The following is a 22,941-nucleotide window of genomic DNA, read 5'->3' as shown; positions in this document are numbered from 1 at the left end:
CCATGTTGCCCAGGCTTGTCTTGAACTCCTGAGCTCAGGTAATCTGCCCGCCTCAAGCCTCCCAAAGTTCTAGGATTATAGGCATGATCCACTGCTCCCGGCCAACACAATGAGTTTTTAGAGGAGAGACCACCCAAACAGTCAAGAGGCTTCACTATTACCCCAGTGACAATTGGGATAAGAGCTGGAATAAAATATCAGCCCTCCTGAAAGCGAATCTAGTATAGTTGTTTCTTGGTATCCACGGGGGACTGGTCCCAGTATCACCCGCGCATACTAAAATCCATGCATACTCAAGGCCTGTAATTGGTTTTGTGGAACCTGCAAAAGTCTGCCCTCTGTACACATGGGCTTCGCTTGCCGTGAATACTGTATTTTCTATCCATGTTTGGCTGTGAATGTGGACCCCACCAACATGGAGGGCTGAATGTATTTACTGAACAATAACCGCATGTAAGTGGACCTGTGCAGTTGAAACACACATTGTTCAAGGGTCAGCTGTACATCCTGTTAACCCAGGACTTCCCAGGAAGGAGTGGACACTACACACAACATGTCCACTGGAAGTCACATTAACATAGCACTATGCCAACACTACCCCTCCAGGTTGCCACACGTTACCAAGAAAACAGTCTTTACTAAAATGTTAACTTAATTTTTGCGGAGTTATTCACAGTGAGTGAGAGATTCCTTACCTGGGGGAAAAATACTATAATATAGTGATAGTTTACTGGGTGTGTGCGGTCCTCCTCTGAACCAGGGACTCACCTCCTCGAAGCGAGCTCGGATGATGGTGATCCAGTGTTTGATGGTTGTGATGCAATCGGGGTGGCAGACAGCCAGGATGACTTCTCCCATGGCTACTGCTGAGTTAACGTCCACTCGCTTTTCCTCTACTTTCTTCATGAATTCCTAAACAAAAAAGATTTGAAAACAAAAACTTAAAAAGTCTATATTAGCAGCACTGTTAGTTTACACTGAAGGGGGATAAATTTCAATGTTTTCTTTTTCCTCCATGTGTTAACGCAGACCTCTAAAAGCCTGTATAGTTATTTATGGCATTTTAATTCTAAAAGATGTGGGAAGGTGAGGGGTTTACACAAGAATGACTTTCTCTGGTGGAGATGACAACAAAGAATAGGACACACAGAGGTATGCCCCCTTTTTCCTATTCAAGTTAGTTTCTCTCTTTTTTAATCCCATTTTTCATTTATTCTCATTTATATCCTATTTCATTTCATGTTGGTAAACATATTTGTATTGGAAAAATATAATTATAGTTGTAAAAACCATAATATTAAAAAAATACCCATAACAGAATATAATAACAAATCCATGATTAAAATCTGAGTGGATAAAATAAAAATTTAAAAAGGGAAACATTTCCCACCTCATTAGGACAGACTGAGACCCCAGACACTGCACCATACTGTACAACTTAGTAAGTGGTTCTGGGGGATCAGATCAGGGCCTAAAGCTGGTAACATAAGGAAAGGCAAACAAAGGCGTATGCAGATGAGGAGTAAAGAAGATGAAATAGTCCACATTTTCCTTAATACCATGTTTAAAAAACTTGTTACAACCAACATATATTACTTTTATAAGAATGAATGTTACTGTTTAAGGTGTCAAAAAACCCACCAGTCCCTTCCCTCTCATTCCTGCTAAACCAATGAGCTAGGGCCACTCTGGTTTTGTTCCTTTTCATGTGAGTTCTGATATTTCCAAGAAAAAGTTGCTTTCATTTAGTGGTAGGCAGCCCTCAAGGTGGTAGGTAGCATGAGGTCACCAAACCCCAAGGCTGGATTACCTTATGGGTGTCAATGAGAGACTGCAGGGCCTCTGTGTCATCAGGAAGTGCTCCCCGAAAGCGAAGCGTTTGCTCTGCTTCAGAAAGCCACTCCAACAGCATGTGGACTGTGTCTCGAAACACTTCCGCCTGAAATAATCAAGCACAAAAGATTCAACCTCTCCCTGCAGCCAAGGACCTAGATACTGGGACATGCCAGGGAAAGGGTCCAGTATTCATTCAGACATTTCATGGCCTCATCAAAACTCCACAAAGGTTATCTTTCATTTGTAGATCTTTGAAAATCAACTGAATTCATTATTTCTCAAAATGAATGTTAAAGTTTTATAGAACATTCAGAGTATCAATTTTCAACTCTGTTATACTTATTTCAAGACTGACTGGAACAGATTCTAGTAAAAGAAAAACCAAATAAACCTACTCAGATCTATCCCTTGGGTTGGGACAGCAAATATCCCTTACCTGTTTTAAGGCCTGCTCAAGCCGGCTTTGTTTGGAAACAGAGAGTTTACAGACAGTGTCCCAGCGAGTGCTCAGTTCCTGGAGCTGCCCTTTTACCCAAGTGGTGTCATCTCGACTATTCTCAATCAGCTCTCGGCCTGACCGCTTCAGGACCTGAACGGTTCCTGTTCGCTTTCCCAGTTCCTTCTGGAAAACCTAAAAAAGAAAATAGGAGAATTTGTTTGTTTGAGGAATGTTTTGAGTCCAAGAAGCCACTGGGAAATAATAATTTTCTTGGTAGGTTCTAATCATGTGTCTTTTATGCATAGAGGGAGGCAGAGCAATGTATAAGAAAAAACAACCAGGCCTGGCGCAGTGGCTCATGCCTGTAATCCCGGCATTTTGGGAAGCCGAGATGAGAGGATTGCTTGAGCCCAGGAGTTCAAGACCAGTCTGGGCAACATGGCGAGACCCAATTTTCACGGAAAAAAAAAAGGAAAAACCAGAAAATGTGGCTCTAAATGCTAGCTCAGGCATTTAGGAGATACGTAATTTTGAAAAGTTGCTTAAGGCCCAGTTTCTTCATCTGTAAAATGGTAACCATTATACTAACGTTTCCAGAATTATGGGAAATAAAAACATATCTGCTGTGCACATAATAAGAATCTGTTGTAATTTCAAGGTAAAGTTAAATGCTTGTGCTGAAACAGAAGGATATTACATAATTCAACATGACAGAAGAGATTACGTTAAATATCGGCATGCGTGGTATTAGGATTGTTAGGTTCAGAAGTGGTTTAAAAAAAAATCACTAATTTCCATTTTAGGAGTCAGTGGAAATGGGTATCTTACGGGTTTCCGCTGGAATTTAAATCCATTTTGTGACTCAACTGAGAGAAACAAACAGGAAGAGGGGCAACCTTGAAGTGAAGTTTACACATTGCCAAATCTGAATCAAACCAATTTTGGTAAATTCTTTGTGACTAATGCAAAATCTCAGCAACAGTTTATTTAAACACACAAAGCAACTGTCAGGCTCTCTTTCTCCCCTAGAAAGAAGGGCAGAGGCAGTCATATGTAGAAGACCCACTGCACTCCAATGTAGCCCAGGCCTCGCCCCTACCTTGTGTGCATCCATGAGGTTCATGACAAGGTCAAGGTCCCCGTGCACGGGCTGGTCCTCGGCCAGCTGTGGCTCCACCTTGTATAACCAGTCAACCAAGGCCTGCAAAGCATCCATGAACTGACCCGAAAAGAGCAGGGCTTCCTCCAACTTGTGCTGCCTGAGAAATGCACACAAACGCTACCATTTTTAGGGATTCCTTTTACAAATGGCCCACAATTCTGCCTCGCTGAAAGGGAATATTGCTTGAACCCTATATAGAGAGTGACTTCTACGTTAGAGCAGTTAGAAATAGAGTAAAAAGTGACTGAGAGATGGTGAGACATTTTAAATCAAACCACCCTCTAGAATGGATTAAGGGTAGCACAGGGGACAGGCAGAGATACACTTTAGGCATCTTATAGCCCAGTGACACACAGGCACACCCTAAGAACCCAAGGTCTGTGTTAATCACCTCATACCACTCCAAGTAAAAGATGATAGTTTTGGTAATGATCTGGAATCAGTTCAACTCCTAGTTCTGTATCAGTTGTGTGACCCTAGGCTGTTTCTTCATCTCCTTGAACCTCAGTCACCTCATCAAAAAAAAAATTGGATTACAGGCCAAGTGTGTTGGCTCACACTTGCAATCCCAGCACTCTGGCAGGCCAAGGTGGGAGGATCACTTGAGGTCAGGAGTTAGAGGGCAGCCTGGACAATAGCAAGACCTTGTCTCTACTCAAATAAAAAACAACGGCTGGGCATGGTGGCTGGCGCCTGTAATCCCAGCACTTTGGGACGCCGAGGCGGGTGGATCATAAGGTCAGGAGTTCCAGACCAGCCTGGCCAATATGGTGAAACCCCGTCTCTACTAAAAATATTTTTAAAAATTAGCTGGGCGTGGTGGCGTGCACCTGTAGTCCCAGCTACTCGGGAGGCTGAGGAAGGAGAATTGCTTGAACCCGAGAGACGGAGGTTGCAGTGAGCTGAGACAGTGCCACTGCACTCCAGCCTGGGTGACAGAGGGAGATTCCGTCTCAAAAACAAAACCAAAAAACACTAGCCAGGTGTGGTGGCACATGCCTATAGTCTGAGCTACTCGAGAGGCTGAGGTGGGAGGATCACTTGAGCCCAGGAGTTGGAGGCTGCAGCAAGTTCTGCACTCCAGCCTGGGCCAGGGAGCTAGACCCTGTCTCAATATGACAAAACAACAACAACAAAAAAAATGCCAGGTGCGGTGGCTCATGCCTGTAATCCCAGCACTTTGGGAGGCCGAGGCGGGTGGATCACGAGGTCAGGAAATCCAGACCATCCTGGCTAACACAGTGAAATCCCATTTCTACTAAAAATACAAAAAACTAGCCAGGCGTGGTGGCGGGTACCTGTAGTCCCAGCTACTTGGGAGGCTGAGGCAGGAGAATGGCGTGAACCTGGGAGGTGGAGCTTGCAGTGAGCCGAGATCGCACCACTGCACTCCAGCCTGGGTGACAGAGTGAGACTCTGTCTCAAAAAAAAAAAAAAAAAAGTACGAATAGGGTAGCAATATTGTAATATTTAGCATGGCATAGTGGGTACAAATAGATAAAAGTACAACTTTTAGAACCAAACTGCCATGGTTTAAACCTCAGCTCTGCCAGTATGGTAGCTGAGTGACCTCAGGGGAGTTAAGAACCTCTTTATGGTCATTTTCTCATCTGTAAAATGGCAATAAAAGTGGTACCCACCTCAGTGGTTATGAGGATTAAATGATTATCAGCCACTGTTTGGTACGTACTCAGTAGTAATTGCCAAGCAAAGGTCAGGTATCATTATGGTTAAATGAGGTAATGCATGTAGAGGCTTTGGAGTGTCCAAGAGCAGTCAATAAGACAGCTGTTGGTATACAAATTGATGATTTACAAATACTTTTGAGTTACTGATCTTCTATTATTGTTGGTTTCATTTTATAGGCCTCTCTCTAATACAGTAAGGTCCAAGTTTAAAATGAGAATTTTTACACATTTTATTTAAATTATAACAGTCTTTGAACTAACTGGTGGTGTTAAGATGGTACAAAACCTCTTACTGATGCATTAGCTTTATCACCATTTTATAGAATCTGGTAAGAACCTCTTGCTTTTGGGATCCCGGTTAGACCCCTGAAGGGGACATTCATGCTCACCGCTCCACAGACTTGCCACAAACAGTATCCCATTTGTCTCTGACTTCTCCTAGGAAATTGTCAAGTTTCTGAGTATCTTCGGGAAGCAAAGTCTTTTCTTTCAGTGCTCTGCCAGTTCTAATTGTGGTATCATACACAGGCTGCTTGCCACCAAGAGTTTTCTGAAACTCCTATGTTTCCAGAAAGAAAACAAAAAAAGTGTTAAAAGTCAGATGACATCTTGATTTGGAACAAAAGAATTTGAGTTTTCAGGCTAGAAACCAAATAAAGTATGAATATCACCATTTTTTTTGAACTAAAATTAACCATAGCTTATCCTTAAGAAATTTATAATTTTTTGTTATACCATATACAGAAGTGCCTGACAATTTGTGAAAGCCTACAGTTTTAACTAGTTACTTCCGTAACTACTTTGCTTAAACTGTTATTTAAATGAGCAAATATCATGATTAGACCGTCTAGATATAAAACGGAACCCTGGCTTCATCATTTTGACTTTTAAACATTAACCAATTGGTTTTCTTTTTACTAGCTCTGATTTTTATTTTTGGCAAGATACAAGCTTTAGCAAATACTATGGCTCGGGACCTAAGAGCAATTAACTGCTTTACCTTATGCTTAGAAAGCTGAAGTTTAATTTTGTCTGGGTCATTGGATATCTCTAGTTCTGAGTCCAGGTGACTCTCTGCATCTTCTAGCCAGTCAATCAGTTTTTTCCAAGCTTCATGGAACTAAAATTACATAAGAAATAAGTTAAGAGGAGTGAATATACACACTATACAGCACGTTTGAGAATCATCCCAGAGACTCAATACATGCAGCCCAAGATTCTTCAGTGAATTAGTATCTTTCTTCCCCAACTTACTTGTTTTGCCCGCTTCCTGGCATCATCTAGTGATCGCCCTCTTTCAATAGATCGCTGGACAACCTTCTCCCATCGAGACTGCACGCTCACCAACAAATTCTTGATCAGAACAACATCCTGTTTTTGGCTAAGGAACTTTAATTGATTCCCAGTTTGATCCAGCTCAATGATCTGGTCTCGATGAGCATTTACTTCATTAGCAAAAACCTGAGGGAACAATAGTGCTCTTTTTAAGCTTAAGATAAGATAAAGGGGCATTTCTTCCAATTAGTGCTTTCAAAAAGAATGCAGTATCGTAGTATCATAGTTACCTTGTGCTCTTCTATCTGGGAAAGGACAGTATTTAGAATCAGGCTTGGTGGAGAAGCGATGTTTAAACTCTGCTCTGCTAGAGTGAGCCAGTTGATAAATTCTTGTAGGGAATTCTGGAATTCTGTTGCCAAGTTGAGGGCCTCTTCCAGCTTTGACTGAATTTCAAGTAAAACACACACACACACACACACACAAAGAAAAAGCGCCAATTTCAGGAATTATAGCTTCAGCGACAAAGGCATGAATTGTACACCAAATGAAATGACCTCTAAAAAGGAAGCCTCATTTAATCAACCTCCAAACATGCTTTATTTGTAAAGAAGGGGACATTTTAATGTTAGTGTCTGAAACAAGTGGGCAAGAACTGTGTACATGGAAAAGGAAATAGAGCACAATAAGCAGCTAAGTTCCTTTCTCTGCTACTCTCCACTTCCTTGAACGGGAATAAGACTATTCAATAACTGTAAGTGAACAGACCCTTTAGTGGTGACAGCTGCAGGATCTACAACCTGCTTTGGGTAATGTTTCAGTTTCCTTTAATGTACTTTTTGTGGTATAAAAACAGCTAAATGAAAAGCAATTTACTATAAAGATGATGTTCAATGTAGTACTCTTTGTTTAAATACATGTTTTCAGAAAATATGGCATATGAAAATATGAGTCTGAAAATTATGCTTATGCTATAAGAAGAAGAGGTAACGAAAGAAGCCAAGACATTCTAGGCAAAAATCTGACAACACTAGATGTAGATTTTCAGACACTTTCATTTACCTAAGAATGGCAACAACAACAGCTTGTTCAGGGAAAAGGCTACTCTTCACAAGTACACTTCAATCCCACAGAATTCATAAGCTCCATCCTCAGAGACCTACACTAACCTTTTGGTAATGACTTCTGCCTCTGGCCCACCTACTAGGCAGGCAAAGTAAAAATGACAGGCTGACAAAAATGAGTATTTCCAAAACATTCACAGAAAAAACTCCAAGATGTACGCTAAAAATGTTAGCTGTTGTTAATTCTACCTGACTGGGTTGTAATTTCTATTTTCCTCTTTGTGCTTTCAGGTTATTTTTGTAAACACCCCCCTACCAAAAAAAAAAAAAAATTACAATAAATGTTATAAAAATGTACAAACCCAATCTAAACAAATCAGGTAGAAAAATGAAATCCACTTCAAATATATAGAGAAATGTTTAGAAATTAATATATTACAAGTTCCTAGATGATAGGAATTCTTTCCACATCATTCTATCCACATATTCTTTGTATTTTTTATATCTACTTTATAGATATAAAAGATATACTTTTATATCTAATTTATATCTTTATATTCTTTATATCTACATATTCTTTATATTTTCTTAATACAGCACCATGCACATTTAATAAATGATTTTACTGATCCTGAAGGTAATGTTCCTGCGAAACAATAAACTATCCTTCACACTCACCTTTTGCCTGACCATTTCTGATAATGGGCAACTATGTCTTAAGGTATTTTGCTCAACTATTAAGAAAACTCTCTGAAAATTTCTTGGTTATGAGCTGGAATCTGTCTCAGTTTATTTAATATTAGCTTTGCCTTCTGCAGGATCTATGGATGACAGCCTGTCCAAGGATTGGGTATTTTTTTTGAAGACAGGTTATTGATGTCACCCAGGCTAGAATGCAGGGGCACCATCACTGCTCACTGCAGCCTCAACCCTCCAGGCTCAAGTGAGCCTCCTACTTCAGCCTCCCAAGTAGCTAGGACTACAGGTGTGTGCCACTACACCTGGCTAATTTTTAGGTATTTTTGTAGAGATGGGGTCTTTCTATATTGCCCAGGCTGGTCTCAAACTCCTGGCATTAAGCAATCCTCCTGCATCAGCCTCCCAAGTGCTGGAATTACAGGTGTGAGCCACCAGGTCTGGCTCTGTCCAAGAATTAGCATACACTTAGTTCCTTTAGCCATTCTTAATATAATCAAATTACCCAACCCCACGCTAGGTGGTTTTCAGGAAATTAATGCTTCTCTCAAGATGTTCATGTGTTTTATGCCCTTCTGTTCATTAACTTCCCAAAGATAGGGTCGTCTTTAGTGTTTCCACCATAAATCAGGCACAGGACTTGGCACATACTTGCTCAATAACTATTCATTGAGTGAATGTGGTCAACAGGTTTGTGTGTATATATATATATATATATATATATATATATTTCATACTTGATCTGACCAGCGAAAAATACAGTGAAACTCTGTACTCATAAAAAATAATCTTTTTGGGCAAACACCTTGATCCCTAATCATCTTTCATTATTTTGTAGAGAAGAGAATTTGATTTTTGAGGATGAGTGGGAAGAGGTCATATAATTTACTTCTCTCCTGATTTCTAGTAAAGTTCCTTGCATACTACATGTACATTAGGAACCAAATTCCTTGTGGGGAATTATTAGTCATAGTCCCTACATGCCCTGTCCCCAATCTCTCAACCCCAAGACACCAACTCCAGCAAAACCTTGTTTTTAAGTAGAACACAAATTGGTGATTAATATAGGACATAAAGCCCATCACAAAGTGATAATGGCAGTAATATCTTAACAGGTAAGGAATGAATAATTATAAAAGCAAATGACAACAGAAACTTATACCATCATTGCAACTCAACACAGATGGAATCAGTGCTGCAACTTCTGTTACAATACCCTGGTCTTCAAAAAATCTTCATATAAATAAGATGGCAATTATACATGCAATCACTCAGCAAATTACTCAAACATGGGGATCATACACTGTACCTTTCTTTCTTCCATCTTACTGCTGACCACATGCCACTTCTGCTCCAAAAGTGCTACACTCTGTTCTGTCTTGGAGCCAGACCCAGAGTCGTCACGGCTTAGAAGCATGAGTCTGCCCTTGTCAAGTAGTTGATTATAAGTCTCTTCCTTGGCTTTCAGCTGGGAATAGAGTTCCTACAAGAAAAGGCAGGAAAGATATCAATTATACAAATTCTCTGGAAGACACCTACATATAGATTCTGTAGCAGAGTCTGGGAAAGTCCAGGAAGGGCTCATCTTAAAAGCCATTCTTTTGGATTCAGCTGAAGTGCTGAGCCATAAGGGAATGAAATCCACTATACTTAATAATAAAATTAATTGTAATAACTAAATACTAATTACTTAGAATTCATTTGTATTAAAATATAAATATTAACATATTTTACTAAGTAACAAGTGACAAATTAAAATATTAAAATAATTTTATCACTCATAGAAGAAAAACTTTTTTTTTTTTTTTTTGAGATGGAGTCTCACTCTGTCACCCAGGCTGGAGTGCAGTGGCACAATCTCAGCTCACTGCAAGCTCCACCTCCTGGGTTCACACCGTTCTCCTGCTCAGCCTCCCGAGTAGCTGGGACTACAGGTGCCCACCACCACGCCTGGCTAATTTTTTGTATTTTTAGTAGAGACGGAGTTTCACCGTGTTAGCCAGGATGGTCTTGATCTCCTGACCTCATGACCCGCCCACCTCGGCCTCCCAAAGTGCTGGGATTACAGGCGTGAGCCACTGCGCTCGGCCAAGAAAAACATTTTTTAAGGATTAGAGATCCCACAAAAGACTCCAATAATCTATTTCCCCTTTTCATGAAAAATTTGCCTAGGAATTATGTTGCTTTTTGTTCTAGCATGCGTTCTTGAAATACTGTCGGTAACTATTTGATTTCCCTAAACCCCCATTAAGTAGTTTCCTTCTTAAGTAAAAACACATCTGTGTTATATATTTGTCTTCTTGATGCTGTCATCTTCAAGTCAGTATGTGTGTGTCAATAAAGCTGATTAACTCAAAATTTCCAGCTGACCTTCCCTGTCACTACTGTTGCCTACTGTAAGGTATTAGAAGCCTGTAACAGGCAGCAATCCCCAAAGGTTATACTATATTTTTGATAAAAATGCACTACTTTGTAGATTTCCAGATACATATTAATTATGACTGTGAATTTGGAAAGGAGCTATTGAATATGGGATGCTTATGCTCAATTCCAAAAAATTGCTATTACCATATGTGTATCAAGCTGCTCCCTAGCAGTTTCAGGAAGTCCTCCTGTGGGCTTAGATGCAGAAAGCTGGCTCTCCATTCTAGTAAGTTCCAAGAGGAAATCTTCAATTTCACTGTGGAAGCCCTGGGCCTTTTGAGAAAAAGATATATCAACCATGTCAGTAGTCAATTCTCAGCTTTAAAAGTTAACTTTCCAAATGATATGAGGAGTTTATCTTGAGGAAGGAATTTTCGGCTGCTCTCTGGCAAAGCTGTTCTGTTGCTAGATTAGCATGGGGCCAATACTGTTGCTAGAATCTAGCAGAATCCTTCAGACCTCACTATAACATATTATAAATGCCTGATATGATCAGATGAATTGACTATATGATTAAGGTACTGTTGAATAGGGAGAGACCTGACTTGATCCAAGAAAAAAAGGAATCTGTTATAGTGAAGATCTACTAACTTTGAATAGTGAATAAAGAGACTGAGCTACAAATGAATTCAGAAAAGAACTACCCAATCAAAAGCTGTTCTTTCCAGATAAGTTACAGCACAGTATTAACCTTCCCCTCAAGACATAAGGGATTCTTTGCTTTTCAAATTGATCTCTCTGATTTAGATAAGCTTTCTGTTATCTGTATAACTCTTCCCTACCTTACTTGGATGTCACATGTACCTGCTGCAGAGTTGACTGAAGCTGCTGCTCCCTCTCCTCTGTTTTCTGTAACACTGACTCCCAGCATTGGTTCATGGTTTCCAAACGGCTCCTTAAGCTGCTGGCATCATCTCCAGCACTGGATTCAAGAAGCTCATTGCCAGCTTTGTTGACTGTTTCCACTGTGGCTTGATGAGCCAAAACATCATTTTTTAGGACCTAAAAAATGTTGAACAACATAATTTATCTCTATGGATATCATCTAACTTGGTTCTCTAAGGTATACACAACATTCAAAGGCTTCTGGTGGCAACATCTGGTCTCAAATCAATAGTTAGAGATGAAAAAACGAAAATACTTACATGGTGTTTTGCAAGCTCAACTTCAATGACTTTTGGGTCTCCACTTATTGGTCTCTGAGCATCTAACAACTCTTCAGTATGAGTCAGCCAACTCATTAGTTCCTCTAAGGCATGCTGGAACTGACCAAGGGCCAACAGAGCCCCTTCTAGTTTGTGCTACTCAGGAAAAGACAGAAAGGGAACATTCATTAGGAAATTAGAAAAGAGCAGAGAGTAGTTCACTGACGTCATCTACCACCTGCCTTACCTGTCGGTGGGCAATTTTCTCACCCAGGTTCTCCCAGAGGTGTTTGAGTTCTGTCAGTGGTTCTCGTATAATGTCTCTGTCCGTCTCATCAGTTGCTTTCTTTAACATCAGTTCACCCTGGTGATTAAGCTTCTCCATCTCAATTTGCTGTTGGTAAACTTCTACTTTGAACTCCTGTCAAAAACACACTCAATGTTAACATCAAATCAAGCCTTTAAAAACTAAAATAAAACAATTCTTCTTCAAAAGCCATACCCAGATACAAACCTTCATTTCATTTAACTGATCTTTAACAGTATTGAGGTCAGTGCCAACAGGAGGCATGGTGCAGAGTTTAATCACAGTGTTATCTAGCCAGTCAAACATAGCCTAGAACAAAAGACAAGTAAACAGTCAAAAACAACCAGAAGATTTTGGGAGAGAATTAGCATTATCCCTGCTAACATAAGAAGACATAAATCAATCAAAGCACCTTGTGCTGTTTGTGATTTTAGGTAAGGGGCACAGACAAAGAATAATGATCTTTATTAACAATATGGTGATTTAATAATGGAGCCAACATTATCAAGATAATGTTCAAAATAAACTACAATTTGGAAATACTAAATTTGAATAAAAGTGAAGATTTCTCAATCCCAGCTAGCAAGCTCATGATGTTCTGAAGCAACTGTGCCAAACTGTGCTTGAAGATAACCTCGGTTTGGAACCTCTGGCAAGCAATGACCTTTCACAATAAGGCCAGCTTCACAACGTAGCTAAATGAATCTATGATGAGCAGGCAATGATAAAAATGGCAGGAAGAGTAAGAATTCAGACAGATGTCACTACTTTTTCCACTACAGGTGGGGAACTTTGGCTAGATTTGTGGAAACAGCACTATCTTAGGTCTGCAGTCCTGTGAAGGTGATCCACTTTTGTGCTTAATTCCAAAAATGACAAAAATGGCAAAAAAACAGAACCTGTATTTCCTTGGTGGTCACCTCCTGGCCTCTCACCTGAAGAGTGTCCTGATACTGCACAGCAGCTTGCATAGCATCCTCAAGTTTTTCTAGCCTCTCTTTCCATGTTTTGTTTAAGTTCTCCCAAGCATTATTCATCTAGGGGAAAAACATTCAATCAGATTCTTCAATCAATACCACTCTTTAGTCTGGGCCCACTAATGTTCTAACTAAGTGCCTCATCCATTTCTCCACACCTCATCAATGCTCTTCCTCACTTCAGGCTTCTCAGTTTCTCCGCAGGCAAAAATCAAATCTGCTCCAAGGATCCGAATAAACTCCAGCTCTTCATGCAGACCATCTGTCTCTTCCTTAATAGTCTACATGTAAACGAATAGAATATAAGCCAAAACAGAAAACAGAACAGACCTTACCAAACTTTGCAAATGTGATTTATACCCCATCAACAGCAGATGCTCAACATAACTGTCAATTTCACTTATCTGGACACTAAAGCTTCAGACTCTACGTGGTTATTTTTCATATATACAAAATATATATTACATATAGGTATATGTATATGTAAAATAGTATAGAAAAGGTATGGTGAGCTTCAATAATTTACCAAAGGTTCACCCCCTCCTGCCTCCAAAGAAATTATAATCAACAGCTAGAAGTCTATTACAGAGAAACATATCAAGGGTAAAATAACACAGTACAAGTCACAAATGTAAGTGCTGACAATAGAGTATAACAGAAGTGCTGGGGTCTATGATCTTGAAAAAACTCTGTGCCAGATCCTAAAAATTGGCTCATGTATTGGTATTGACCCAAGGTGGGGAGGGAAAGAATTTCTCTATGAAAAAATAGCTGGAATAAAAGTAAGAAATTAGGGAAATAATATCAAGATAGGCTTGGCTTATGCTAAATGGACAATATGAGGTAAGAAATGTTGTTGGTAAAAAATAGACTCCTGGGCCAGGTGCAGTGTCTCACACCTGTAATCCCAGGACTTTGGGAGGCCAAGGCTGGAGGATTGCTCGAGCCCAGGAGTTCAGGACAAGCCTGGGCAACATGGTGAAACCTCATCTCTATAAAACGTAAAAGAAAAATAGTGCCAAAAACTAGAAAAAAACTATATCAAAGTAACAACTGTTATCTCTAGATGAGTCCGAAATTGATTTTTATTTTCTACCATCTATTTTTCTACATTTAAGGAATGTAATATAATGAGCAGGTTTTTTTTTCAATTGGAGAATGTCTCACTTAAAAAGAAATTTTAGGCCTGGAGCAGTGGCTCACACCTGTAATCCCAGCACTTTGGGAGGCCGAGGTGGGTGGATCACCTGAGGTCAGGAGTTCAGAACCACCCTGGTCAACATGGGGAAACCCTGTCTCTACTAAAAATACAAAAATTAGCCAGGCATGGTGGCACATGCCTGTAATCCCAGCTATTCAGGAGGCTGAGGCAGGAGAACCGCTTGAACGTGGGAGGCGGAGGTTGCAGTGAGTCGAGATCATGCCATTGCACTCCAGCCTTGGGGACAAGAGCGAAAAACAAAAACAAAAACAAAAACAAAAACCTTTAAGGTACTCAGCCTGGCTAAGCAGTTAACATACCTCACTTTGATTTGATAAAGTGCTTTTTCTAGAGGACAGACACCTAAGAAAAAGGGTTTTGTTTCCTTCTTACCTCAGCAGCTTCAACCTGTTGTTTGATGATGGAAGGATCAATGCCTGGGCTTTCCAAGTCATGGACAATATCCTGGGTGTCTTTGATGGTGGTCAGGAGAGCTGCCATGTCATACCAGAACTTCTCTGCTAATTCAAGGACATCAAGAAATTTGATTTCTCGCTCTTCAGCCCGAGCTTTGATGTCCTCCCAGAAGAATACCATTTGATCCAATTTATCCTGGATTTCTGAGGAGGTTAATAAAAGAGATATGAATAGGACTTTCCTAAGAGCCTGAAATAGGTCTATTCAGAAATTCCATGTAACTCTGACCTTTTCAATGAAACTATTTTTTTAAAAAATGCTAAGCATTTATAACTAAAGGATAATTTTCTATTTTAGTTTTACTATTATTTCTTTCTTTTTCTTTTTTTTTTTTTGGAGATGGAGTCTCGCTCTTGTTGCCCAGGCTGGAGTGCAGTGGCGCAATCCCGGCTCACTGCAACCTCCGCCTCCCAGGTTCCAGAGATTCTCCTGCGTCAGCCTCCCAAGCAGCTAGGATAACAGGCATGTGCCACCATGCCCAGCTAATTTTTGTATTTTTGGTAGAGTCGGGGTTTCACCATGTTGGCCAGGCTGGTCTCAAACTCCTGACCTCAGGTGATCCACCCGCCTCGGCCTCCCAAAGTGCTTGGATTATCAACATGAGCCACCGCACTCAGCCTATTATTTCTTTTGTTTTTTAGAGAGAGGGAATTTCACCCTGTCACATCAGGCTGGAGTGCAGTGGTGCAATCTTGGCTCACTGCAACCTCTGCCTCCCGGGTTCGAGCAATTCTCCTGCCTCAGCCTCCTGAGTAGCTGGGATTACAGGCGCATGCCACCACGCCCAGCTAATTTTTGTATTTTTACAAAATTTCACTGTGTTGGCCAGGCTGGTCTCGAACTCCTGGCCTCAAGTGATCTGCCCACCTCAGCCTCCCAAAGTGCTGGGCCACTGCGGCCGGCCCTGGCCTATTATTTCTATACCAGCGTTTTCCTCTTACATTGGTCTCCCACATACAGGGATCACAGAAGTAATCCAGAAATGGGCTATCATCTACTATAAAGGTGGTGCTAAGATACAAAACCCCTAACTTACAAAAGGGCTAAGATGAGAACTCTTGTTTCCAGTGTTCTGTGTTAAACTTGTATGTTTCCCATGGAAAGTGTTACAAAAGGTAGCTATGTTCTACCCACTATTGATACTGTAGTTTACTCACGTTAGGGGTTAAAGGAGCTTTTGTTTCCTGGCCTGGGAATCTAACTACCAATTGTAACCTTGTTTCAATGGGGAAATGTGTTCTGAATTCCAAATGATTTTCCAATGACTTTCTGGAATACTCATTACTGGGGACTGCCTTTACATTCAAAGAAATAAATAAATCTGGTGGGATGCTGAAGATAACCACAGCCTAGAATTTATTCTGTTGATTTTTTAAAATAATGACAGTCATCAAGCACCTTTTGCAGCCAGATCCTTGTCTGCTCCCTGAGATCGTCCAATGAGCTCCTCTCCACGGTGCTTCAAGGCCTCAAAGGATGGCTGCAGTTTTTCTAGCTCCACAGTGGCACTCTTATTGTCACTGATGCACTCTCTGATCTTGTCTACTTCAGCAGGGATCAGTGGTGGCATACGCAGGCGAGAGGAAAGATTCTCCAGTGTCTCCAACATAGGCTCAATTTTATCATGAAACTAAACAAATGTTGGAACATTACCATCACAGCATACCTCATCACTCTTCTTGGAGAAGTGTTAGGGAATAAGGACAAGATATTATCCTACTACTGTTCAGGATAACCTGTGCTCAGTCTAGCCCAATGGCTGTTAAGTGTTGAGTTTGGTTAAGAAACTGTTTTGGGCCAGGGGTGATGGCTCACACCTGTAATCCCAGCACTTTGGGAGGCTGAGGTGTGTGGATCACCTGAGGTCAGGAGTTCAAGACCACCCTGGCCAACATGGTGAAACGCCGTCCCTACTAAAAATACAAAAAATTAGCCGGGCATGGTGGTGCGTGCTTGTAGTCCCAGCTACTAGGGAGGCTGAGGCACGACAATCATTTGAACCCGAGAGGCAGAGGTTGCAGTGAGCTGAGACAGCACTACTGCACTCCAGCCTGGGCGACAGAGTAAGACTCTGTCTTAAAAAAAAAAAAAAAAAAGAAAAAGAAAAACAACAACAACAAAACTGTTTTGGGCGTATACAGCACTGGCCCATTAGGGAAAAAAAAGCCAATGTTTATTTTAAGAATCTAAATATATGAATGTACTAGAAACCAATTCAAATCTTTAGTGCTGCCACAATATTTCTCCTATTCCAACTAATGTAACAAAAAAGGGACAAGATTATGAAACTGCTGAGAGTCAGTATGTCAACATCTGAGATGACAGTTGCATGCAACAGACTAGACCAACAAGTTAGATGCCCTCCACCAGCTGTGTAAATGGATGGGAAACTTAATATGCTACACGACTTGTAGTTTAAAAGTATCATGGCATGCAATTTAACGACCCACCTTATGGAACAATAAGAGAGAAAAAATGTTGGAATAATGGAAGGTAATTAAGGAAGACCAAATCTAACCTTATTCTTAAAGAATTATTACCTTCTCACTTTTCTGGTACTTTGAATAACATGACTACAACTGAAAAGTTCTCATTAAAATTTGATGCAGAGAGGGGAGAAAAGAGCAAAACAGATAAGCATGCCTCCTAAGAAAAATCTATCTCAAACCAACTCTGGTTTTAGTTAAAGAAAGGTTTATCAATTTCAAATGTCCTGTAGAAAAAACATGGTGGGATTCCTTAACAAAATCACTTCCCATCACTCTCTCACTTCTAGGTTCCACCCCAAATGAAACTGGCATAATAAACTGCACTAATTAAATTTATTCCACTAAAGTTAAGGGAAATTCCCTTATAGGTAATGACCTCAATTTTCAGCATTATAAGAACACCCTAGTCCCAATGGGGATGGGTACCTTACCTCTGTAATCTGTAATGGTGGGCGCGGTCAACACAACAATGAAATGTGACGATGTGGGGAAGACAGGAGCAGGCAGCAACAACACAAAGTAACACATTCCACAATGTGAGTGAGAGATGGGACGGAAGGTGGGGGGAGAAACTTGAGTAAGTACAAATATTAACCAAGAATATTGACTAAACATAGGAATAAAATACCCAGACATGACAACAGTACCACTAAGAGTAATATATTAGTTGAAAGTATGTAGTTACATGCTTTAAATCCCTCTGCTGGTTTATACTTCTCTTTGGCTCTTACTACTCCCTACTCAAGCATCTTAAACTATGAGTTAGCTGGTTGCTTAAGAAAACTAATGTGCCGTTGCTCTAAAGCAAAAAAGTAACAGGTTCAATAAGTACTTTTTTGAGGCAGTCACTGCTTTTGAATCTGCAAGGTAAATTTATCCAAAATCATCTGCTAAAGGATCATCACAACATAAAGTTTTCAGAGAAACCATCAACAGACAATATATACCAGCCAAGACTCATTTCACTCTCCTTAGAATGTCAGTATGCCAATGTTCCTTGGAATAAAAATGGAGATAGGCTAAGCTTTCTGTTCTATCTACCGATCACATATTAACATGCTGGTCTGGACATTCCTGAGCACAGAGACATACCTGATACAGAGACCTCTTGTTTAGAACAGCAGACAGTTCAAGGTTATGAGTGTCAGACACACACATACCTGCGTGGACTGGGACACGGCCTCATCCAGAGCCAGGGCTCGCTGGCGCACCTCCTCCTTTATTTGGGCATACATGTTTTCTGCTTTCTGGTATTTTTCTTCCACCATTTCCCCTTCCTCGGGGTTTAATTCCTTTAGTTGTGGGCCTATCTTTAGTAGTTTGTCAATATGAGGTTTGTGTTCAGCAATAGATTCCCTTAATTGCTAGGTAAAAACAGAATTAAACCATAATGAGTACTTTTATACCAGTTTACTTACTTAGATACTTTGATCAGAGCTAATATCAACTTTAAGAGGAACAAACAAAATTGTTAAAAATCAGCAAGGCCCAGCATCTCACCATTTGTGCGGGAACAGAAAAACACCTAAGTCTTAGGTTCTGACACTACTCAATTCTCTTAATTTTTGAAAGTCAGTTCTGATGTCTCATCACTCTAGCAGCCTTCCTGGAAACATCCTCTCTTCTCTTCCCCTACCACCTGTGTCATACAAGTCTACTCCACACTCTTCTGTAATCATAAGTACTTCTATGTACTCTATTTTACTCTACATGGTTTAATAATTGTCTACCTCCCCAGACTGAGATACCAAGCTGGATAAGCTATGAATGGCAACATTTTTGGCAATCTAACCACTCCTTGACTTTACTGCTGGCTACGTCCAGTTTATATCCTTCCACTTATAGGAATAGCAATAAGCACAAGCCATAAACCAGAAATAAACATTTTAAAGTGTCATTAACTACACAGAGCAAATGTTTTCTGACATTACCTCATGGCTTTCACTCCAGCTGGTGCCTAAGTAGAAAGTATCATCCAACCACACCTTGAGTGTAACAACACCCTATTTTTTAGTGAGTTCTTTCTTTAGCTCTGTCATTCTAAGGTTCTCGACATCTCTATAACCTTAGTGTTTAATCAATTGATATTAAACAACAAAGGAAATAATTCAGATTATATATTATGAAAGGAATTCTAACTGATCAAGAATTAACTTCGTAACACAGAACTTGCACCTATAGACACTAACAAATGTTGTTTTTAAATAAATTATAGAGACCATTTTAGAGCAATAAAATGAAACTTGGCATGCTCCTTACCCTCATTTCCTCTTGTTGCTGCCTGAGCTGCTCATGATCAATGGCTGGAGGGGGTAACTGTGCTATTAGTGCCCGAGTTTCCTCAATCCAGGGGCTGAGCTCTTCATAAGTTTCCCAAAACTGGTTTACTAAGACCTGGGCCCGCTCTAGGCGGGCGTAACGCTCTGAATTGAGTAGGCTAATGGCTTCATATTGCTGTATTAGAGACTCTGTCTTTTCCTATGTGAGTAAAAAAAAAAAAAAAGGATGAGTATTACTATTATAAACTCTTAAGAAAAAAAGTAGGTATATATACATTAAAAAGTCTAAATACACGAATAAATTATTTTAAAGTATCAATAAAGATTACAAGTGATTTTTATTTTCTTCTTCATACTTACCTGAAATTTTCTAATTTTCCTATCATACATATATTTTATTTCTATAATTTTTAAAAGATAAAAGTTTAAAAGGCAGTAAAATAGTATAAGAAAAACACAGCAAAATTAACCTTTCAGTAATGATACACAACCTTAGATATAGCATTATTATTATTATATATGTTTTTGAGATGGAGTCTCACTCTGTCACCTAGGCTGGAGTGCACTGGCGTGATCTCGGCTCACTGTAACCTCCGCCTCCTGGGTTCAAGGGATTCTCCTGCCTCAGCTTCCCAAGTAGCTGGGATTACAGGTTCCCGCTGCCACATCCAGCTAATTTTTGTATTTTTAGTAGAGACAGGGTTTCTCTATGTTGGCCAGGCTGGTCTCGAACTCCTGACCTCAGGTAATCCGCCCACCTTGGCCTCCCAATGTGCTGGGATTACAGGCGTGAGCCACCGTGCCTGGCCAATATACCATTATTATAATGGATCAGTTTAAAACTGAACATCTAAGGGGCTACGATGGAATCCTTGCCTATCAAGTTTTGCCTGTCATTTTTCTTCTGATTAAAAAAAGTCTCCAGAAACCTGCCATTTATGCTTCAAATGTTTAGGATGAGTAGCTCAGTCAGTTTATGACTATTTCTGAGGAAATGTGCTTAAACATATCCTTTATAAAACAAAACAAAACAAAATGAAAAAGCTTGTCTACAAACTATCTTGACCAATCCTTTTAAAACTAGGTGTAACCTTTTAGGAGGATATAATGAAGGAATTAATATCTGCGTACGGTTCTGAAGAAAACTACCATAAATACCTTGAAAAGTAACTCAAAGCTTGCTCCCTGTGGAGTGAGGATAAGTAGCAATTCCCCTGCTATAAATAAGATGGATTTGCAATATATTTCACATTATATAGGATGGCTGTTTTAAACATCTGTGGACACAGGGTTAAGATTCTGAATTCCCCAGAACATCAAGCTGGACTTTAATAACAATCATAAGAAAAGTCCAGGAGGGAAAAAGCCTTAAACCATCATTTCACAATTGTGCTTCTAATTCACCATGATCAAAACAGGAACAATATGGCAAATAAATAAATGTAATTCACCTGTAATACAGTTTTCTGCTCCTCCCCACATGTGCCAAAGATTTCACTACGGTGACTGAAGAGTTCATCCATTGAATCTTTGTGTCGAATAATGTCAATGGAGAAAGCCTTTGAAAAGTAAACTGTAGTTAAGTCAAGAAGTAAAAAGACCCTATTACTGAAGGTTAAGACAAAATCTATGAAAAAGCCACATCAAAAATTGTTCTTATACAGTTTGACACTTTGCCTATCCAACATCTTCTCTAGCTTATCTTTTTAGTAGCTTACAAAAATTTCTACCAAGGAAATTGCTAATTATGGATTAATGGGCCTATTTTTCCTTTCTCACAAAGCAAAAAAAAAATTCTTCCTCATCTCAACCAAGTACATAGAAAATTAATTTCTATTTACCATCATGCCACTAAATTATTCCACTTGACATGGGATAGTCAGAAACTCTCCTAGTCACTCTAAGTTACTGATGATTCTATTACCTCAGGAAAGAGTGGGCACGTACCTTCTGTACCTGAAGCTGAGCTGTGGTCTGGTCCTGTTCCAGGCGAATTGGACCCAGAGCCATCAGTTTCCGTTTTGTTTCAGCAACCCAAGCTAGTTCTGCATCAGCAGCTTGCTCATACTAATAGACGTATAAAAGAAAAATAAACAAATTATATACAGCCAAGTCTCCTCAGAACTGTAATTTATTCAACACAGCAAGGCCTGGATTTTCAGTAATACAGTTTGTATCTCATGAAGTAGAGTCAAAACTGGAAAGAATTTCATAAAATCACAAATCAAGATACAAACAAGTTAGAACTGACCATATTTCAATTTCTTTAAAATAAGTTACAGAACTCAGTTTCTACAGCTAGAAATAACAGATATCAATCCCCTTCAAAAGAAATATGCCTCTAATCAGTATTTTTATGAGACTACACTCTTCCTGCCATTGCTCTTTCCTACCCAGACATGGAACAGTAGTAGGTTTAGTCCGATGTTTAAATATAAACCTAATATGGCAGTAGACAGCTGAGTCAAGTTAACTTGGAAGTGCCCGCTTAGCTGAAGCAGCATAAGACCCCAAAAGAACAACACATTTTTAAATGGTTATGTAATAACGAAAACCAAGAACATGTTCTACGTGACTGTTATTTCATGAGGGCTTCCCAATCCTCCATCCTTCCCTGCCCCCTCAGAGACAGGGTCCGATTCTGTTGCCCAGGCTGGAGTACAGTAGCACAATCATAGCTCACTGCAGCCTCTAACTCCTAGGCGTAAGTGATCCTTCCACCTCAGCCTCTCTAATAGCTAGGACTACACAGGCAATTGCCACCATGCTCGGCTAATTTTTAAATATTTCTGTAGAGATGGTGTCTTGTTATGTTGCCCAGGCTGGTCTTGAACTCTTGGCCTCAAGGGATTCTCCTGCCTTAGCCTCCCAAAGTGCTGGGACTACAGGTGTGAGCCCAGTCTCTTATGCCTGACCTCTCCAGTCTTTTATCTCTTCTTCTTCAACTTGGCCAATATACACTTATATTTAAAATACGCTTCTCCTAAGCACAATAAATTTCATATTGAAATATCTGGCCAAGATTAGGGATAACTCTAAAGACACATTGGGGATATACCTGGACTCAGAGCAAATTTCTGTGTGGTTCAAAAAGCATACGTTCATCACTATGATCCTAAGGAGTTATATTAACTTATTTTTTGTACTACGGCACATTAAGAGGTGTGTATCCAGCTACATGAAAGAACAAATGACTTTTTTCCAGAAAGCAGGAAGGAAAAAAGATCAATGGAAATATGACACCTGTGTTTACTGAGAAGGTTCTATTTTAGATAGCTCTGCTGTTTTGGTTTGCATATTTGATAGTAATTATAGTTCTTGATTCCTTCCCCTCTTCCATCTAATGCTAAGAGAGTTAATTATGTCAAACTAAGATTGTGGTGCATTTGGACCTTTTGAATCTAGATATTATCTACTCCCATCACCATCAGCCTTCTTAGCAGAGCATTAGCTAACAAAAGGCCTCATGTAGACTCTTCTCC

At 39.9% G+C, this 22,941-nt stretch overlaps 1 protein-coding gene across 34 annotated transcripts in view; it reads right to left on the bottom strand.

Annotated features, from left to right (window-relative positions):
- The window catches only part of MACF1 (microtubule actin crosslinking factor 1), a 406,463-nt gene that overhangs the window by 32,458 nt on the left and 351,064 nt on the right, over positions 1 to 22,941 (bottom strand). For 30 of the 34 annotated variants that reach the window (XM_030823503.1, XM_030823500.1, XM_030823502.1 and 27 more), the window contains 23 exons: positions 21,407 to 21,526; positions 20,911 to 21,018; positions 19,440 to 19,658; positions 18,341 to 18,544; positions 17,612 to 17,620; positions 16,090 to 16,321; positions 14,608 to 14,834; positions 13,172 to 13,294; positions 12,972 to 13,073; positions 12,244 to 12,345; positions 11,977 to 12,150; positions 11,730 to 11,885; positions 11,389 to 11,586; positions 10,729 to 10,857; positions 9,470 to 9,643; positions 6,691 to 6,846; positions 6,380 to 6,586; positions 6,126 to 6,245; positions 5,515 to 5,684; positions 3,375 to 3,534; positions 2,273 to 2,467; positions 1,811 to 1,939; positions 769 to 912 (listed from right to left, as the gene is read on the bottom strand). In XM_030823503.1, coding sequence (XP_030679363.1) covers positions 769 to 912; positions 1,811 to 1,939; positions 2,273 to 2,467; positions 3,375 to 3,534; positions 5,515 to 5,684; positions 6,126 to 6,245; positions 6,380 to 6,586; positions 6,691 to 6,846; positions 9,470 to 9,643; positions 10,729 to 10,857; positions 11,389 to 11,586; positions 11,730 to 11,885; positions 11,977 to 12,150; positions 12,244 to 12,345; positions 12,972 to 13,073; positions 13,172 to 13,294; positions 14,608 to 14,834; positions 16,090 to 16,321; positions 17,612 to 17,620; positions 18,341 to 18,544; positions 19,440 to 19,658; positions 20,911 to 21,018; positions 21,407 to 21,526 — 3,558 coding nt within the window. The remainder of the gene's footprint in view (positions 1 to 768; positions 913 to 1,810; positions 1,940 to 2,272; positions 2,468 to 3,374; positions 3,535 to 5,514; positions 5,685 to 6,125; positions 6,246 to 6,379; positions 6,587 to 6,690; positions 6,847 to 9,469; positions 9,644 to 10,728; positions 10,858 to 11,388; positions 11,587 to 11,729; positions 11,886 to 11,976; positions 12,151 to 12,243; positions 12,346 to 12,971; positions 13,074 to 13,171; positions 13,295 to 14,607; positions 14,835 to 16,089; positions 16,322 to 17,611; positions 17,621 to 18,340; positions 18,545 to 19,439; positions 19,659 to 20,910; positions 21,019 to 21,406; positions 21,527 to 22,941) is intronic. The other 4 variants (XM_030823508.1, XM_030823516.1, XM_030823487.1 and 1 more) reach the window with 1 other exon arrangement.

Source organism: Nomascus leucogenys, chromosome 12 (genome assembly GCF_006542625.1).
Source record: "Nomascus leucogenys isolate Asia chromosome 12, Asia_NLE_v1, whole genome shotgun sequence".
Taxonomy (NCBI): Eukaryota; Metazoa; Chordata; class Mammalia; order Primates; family Hylobatidae; genus Nomascus; species Nomascus leucogenys.
Note: the sequence above shows the minus strand (reverse complement) of the source record. Positions and strands in the feature narration are given on the sequence as shown.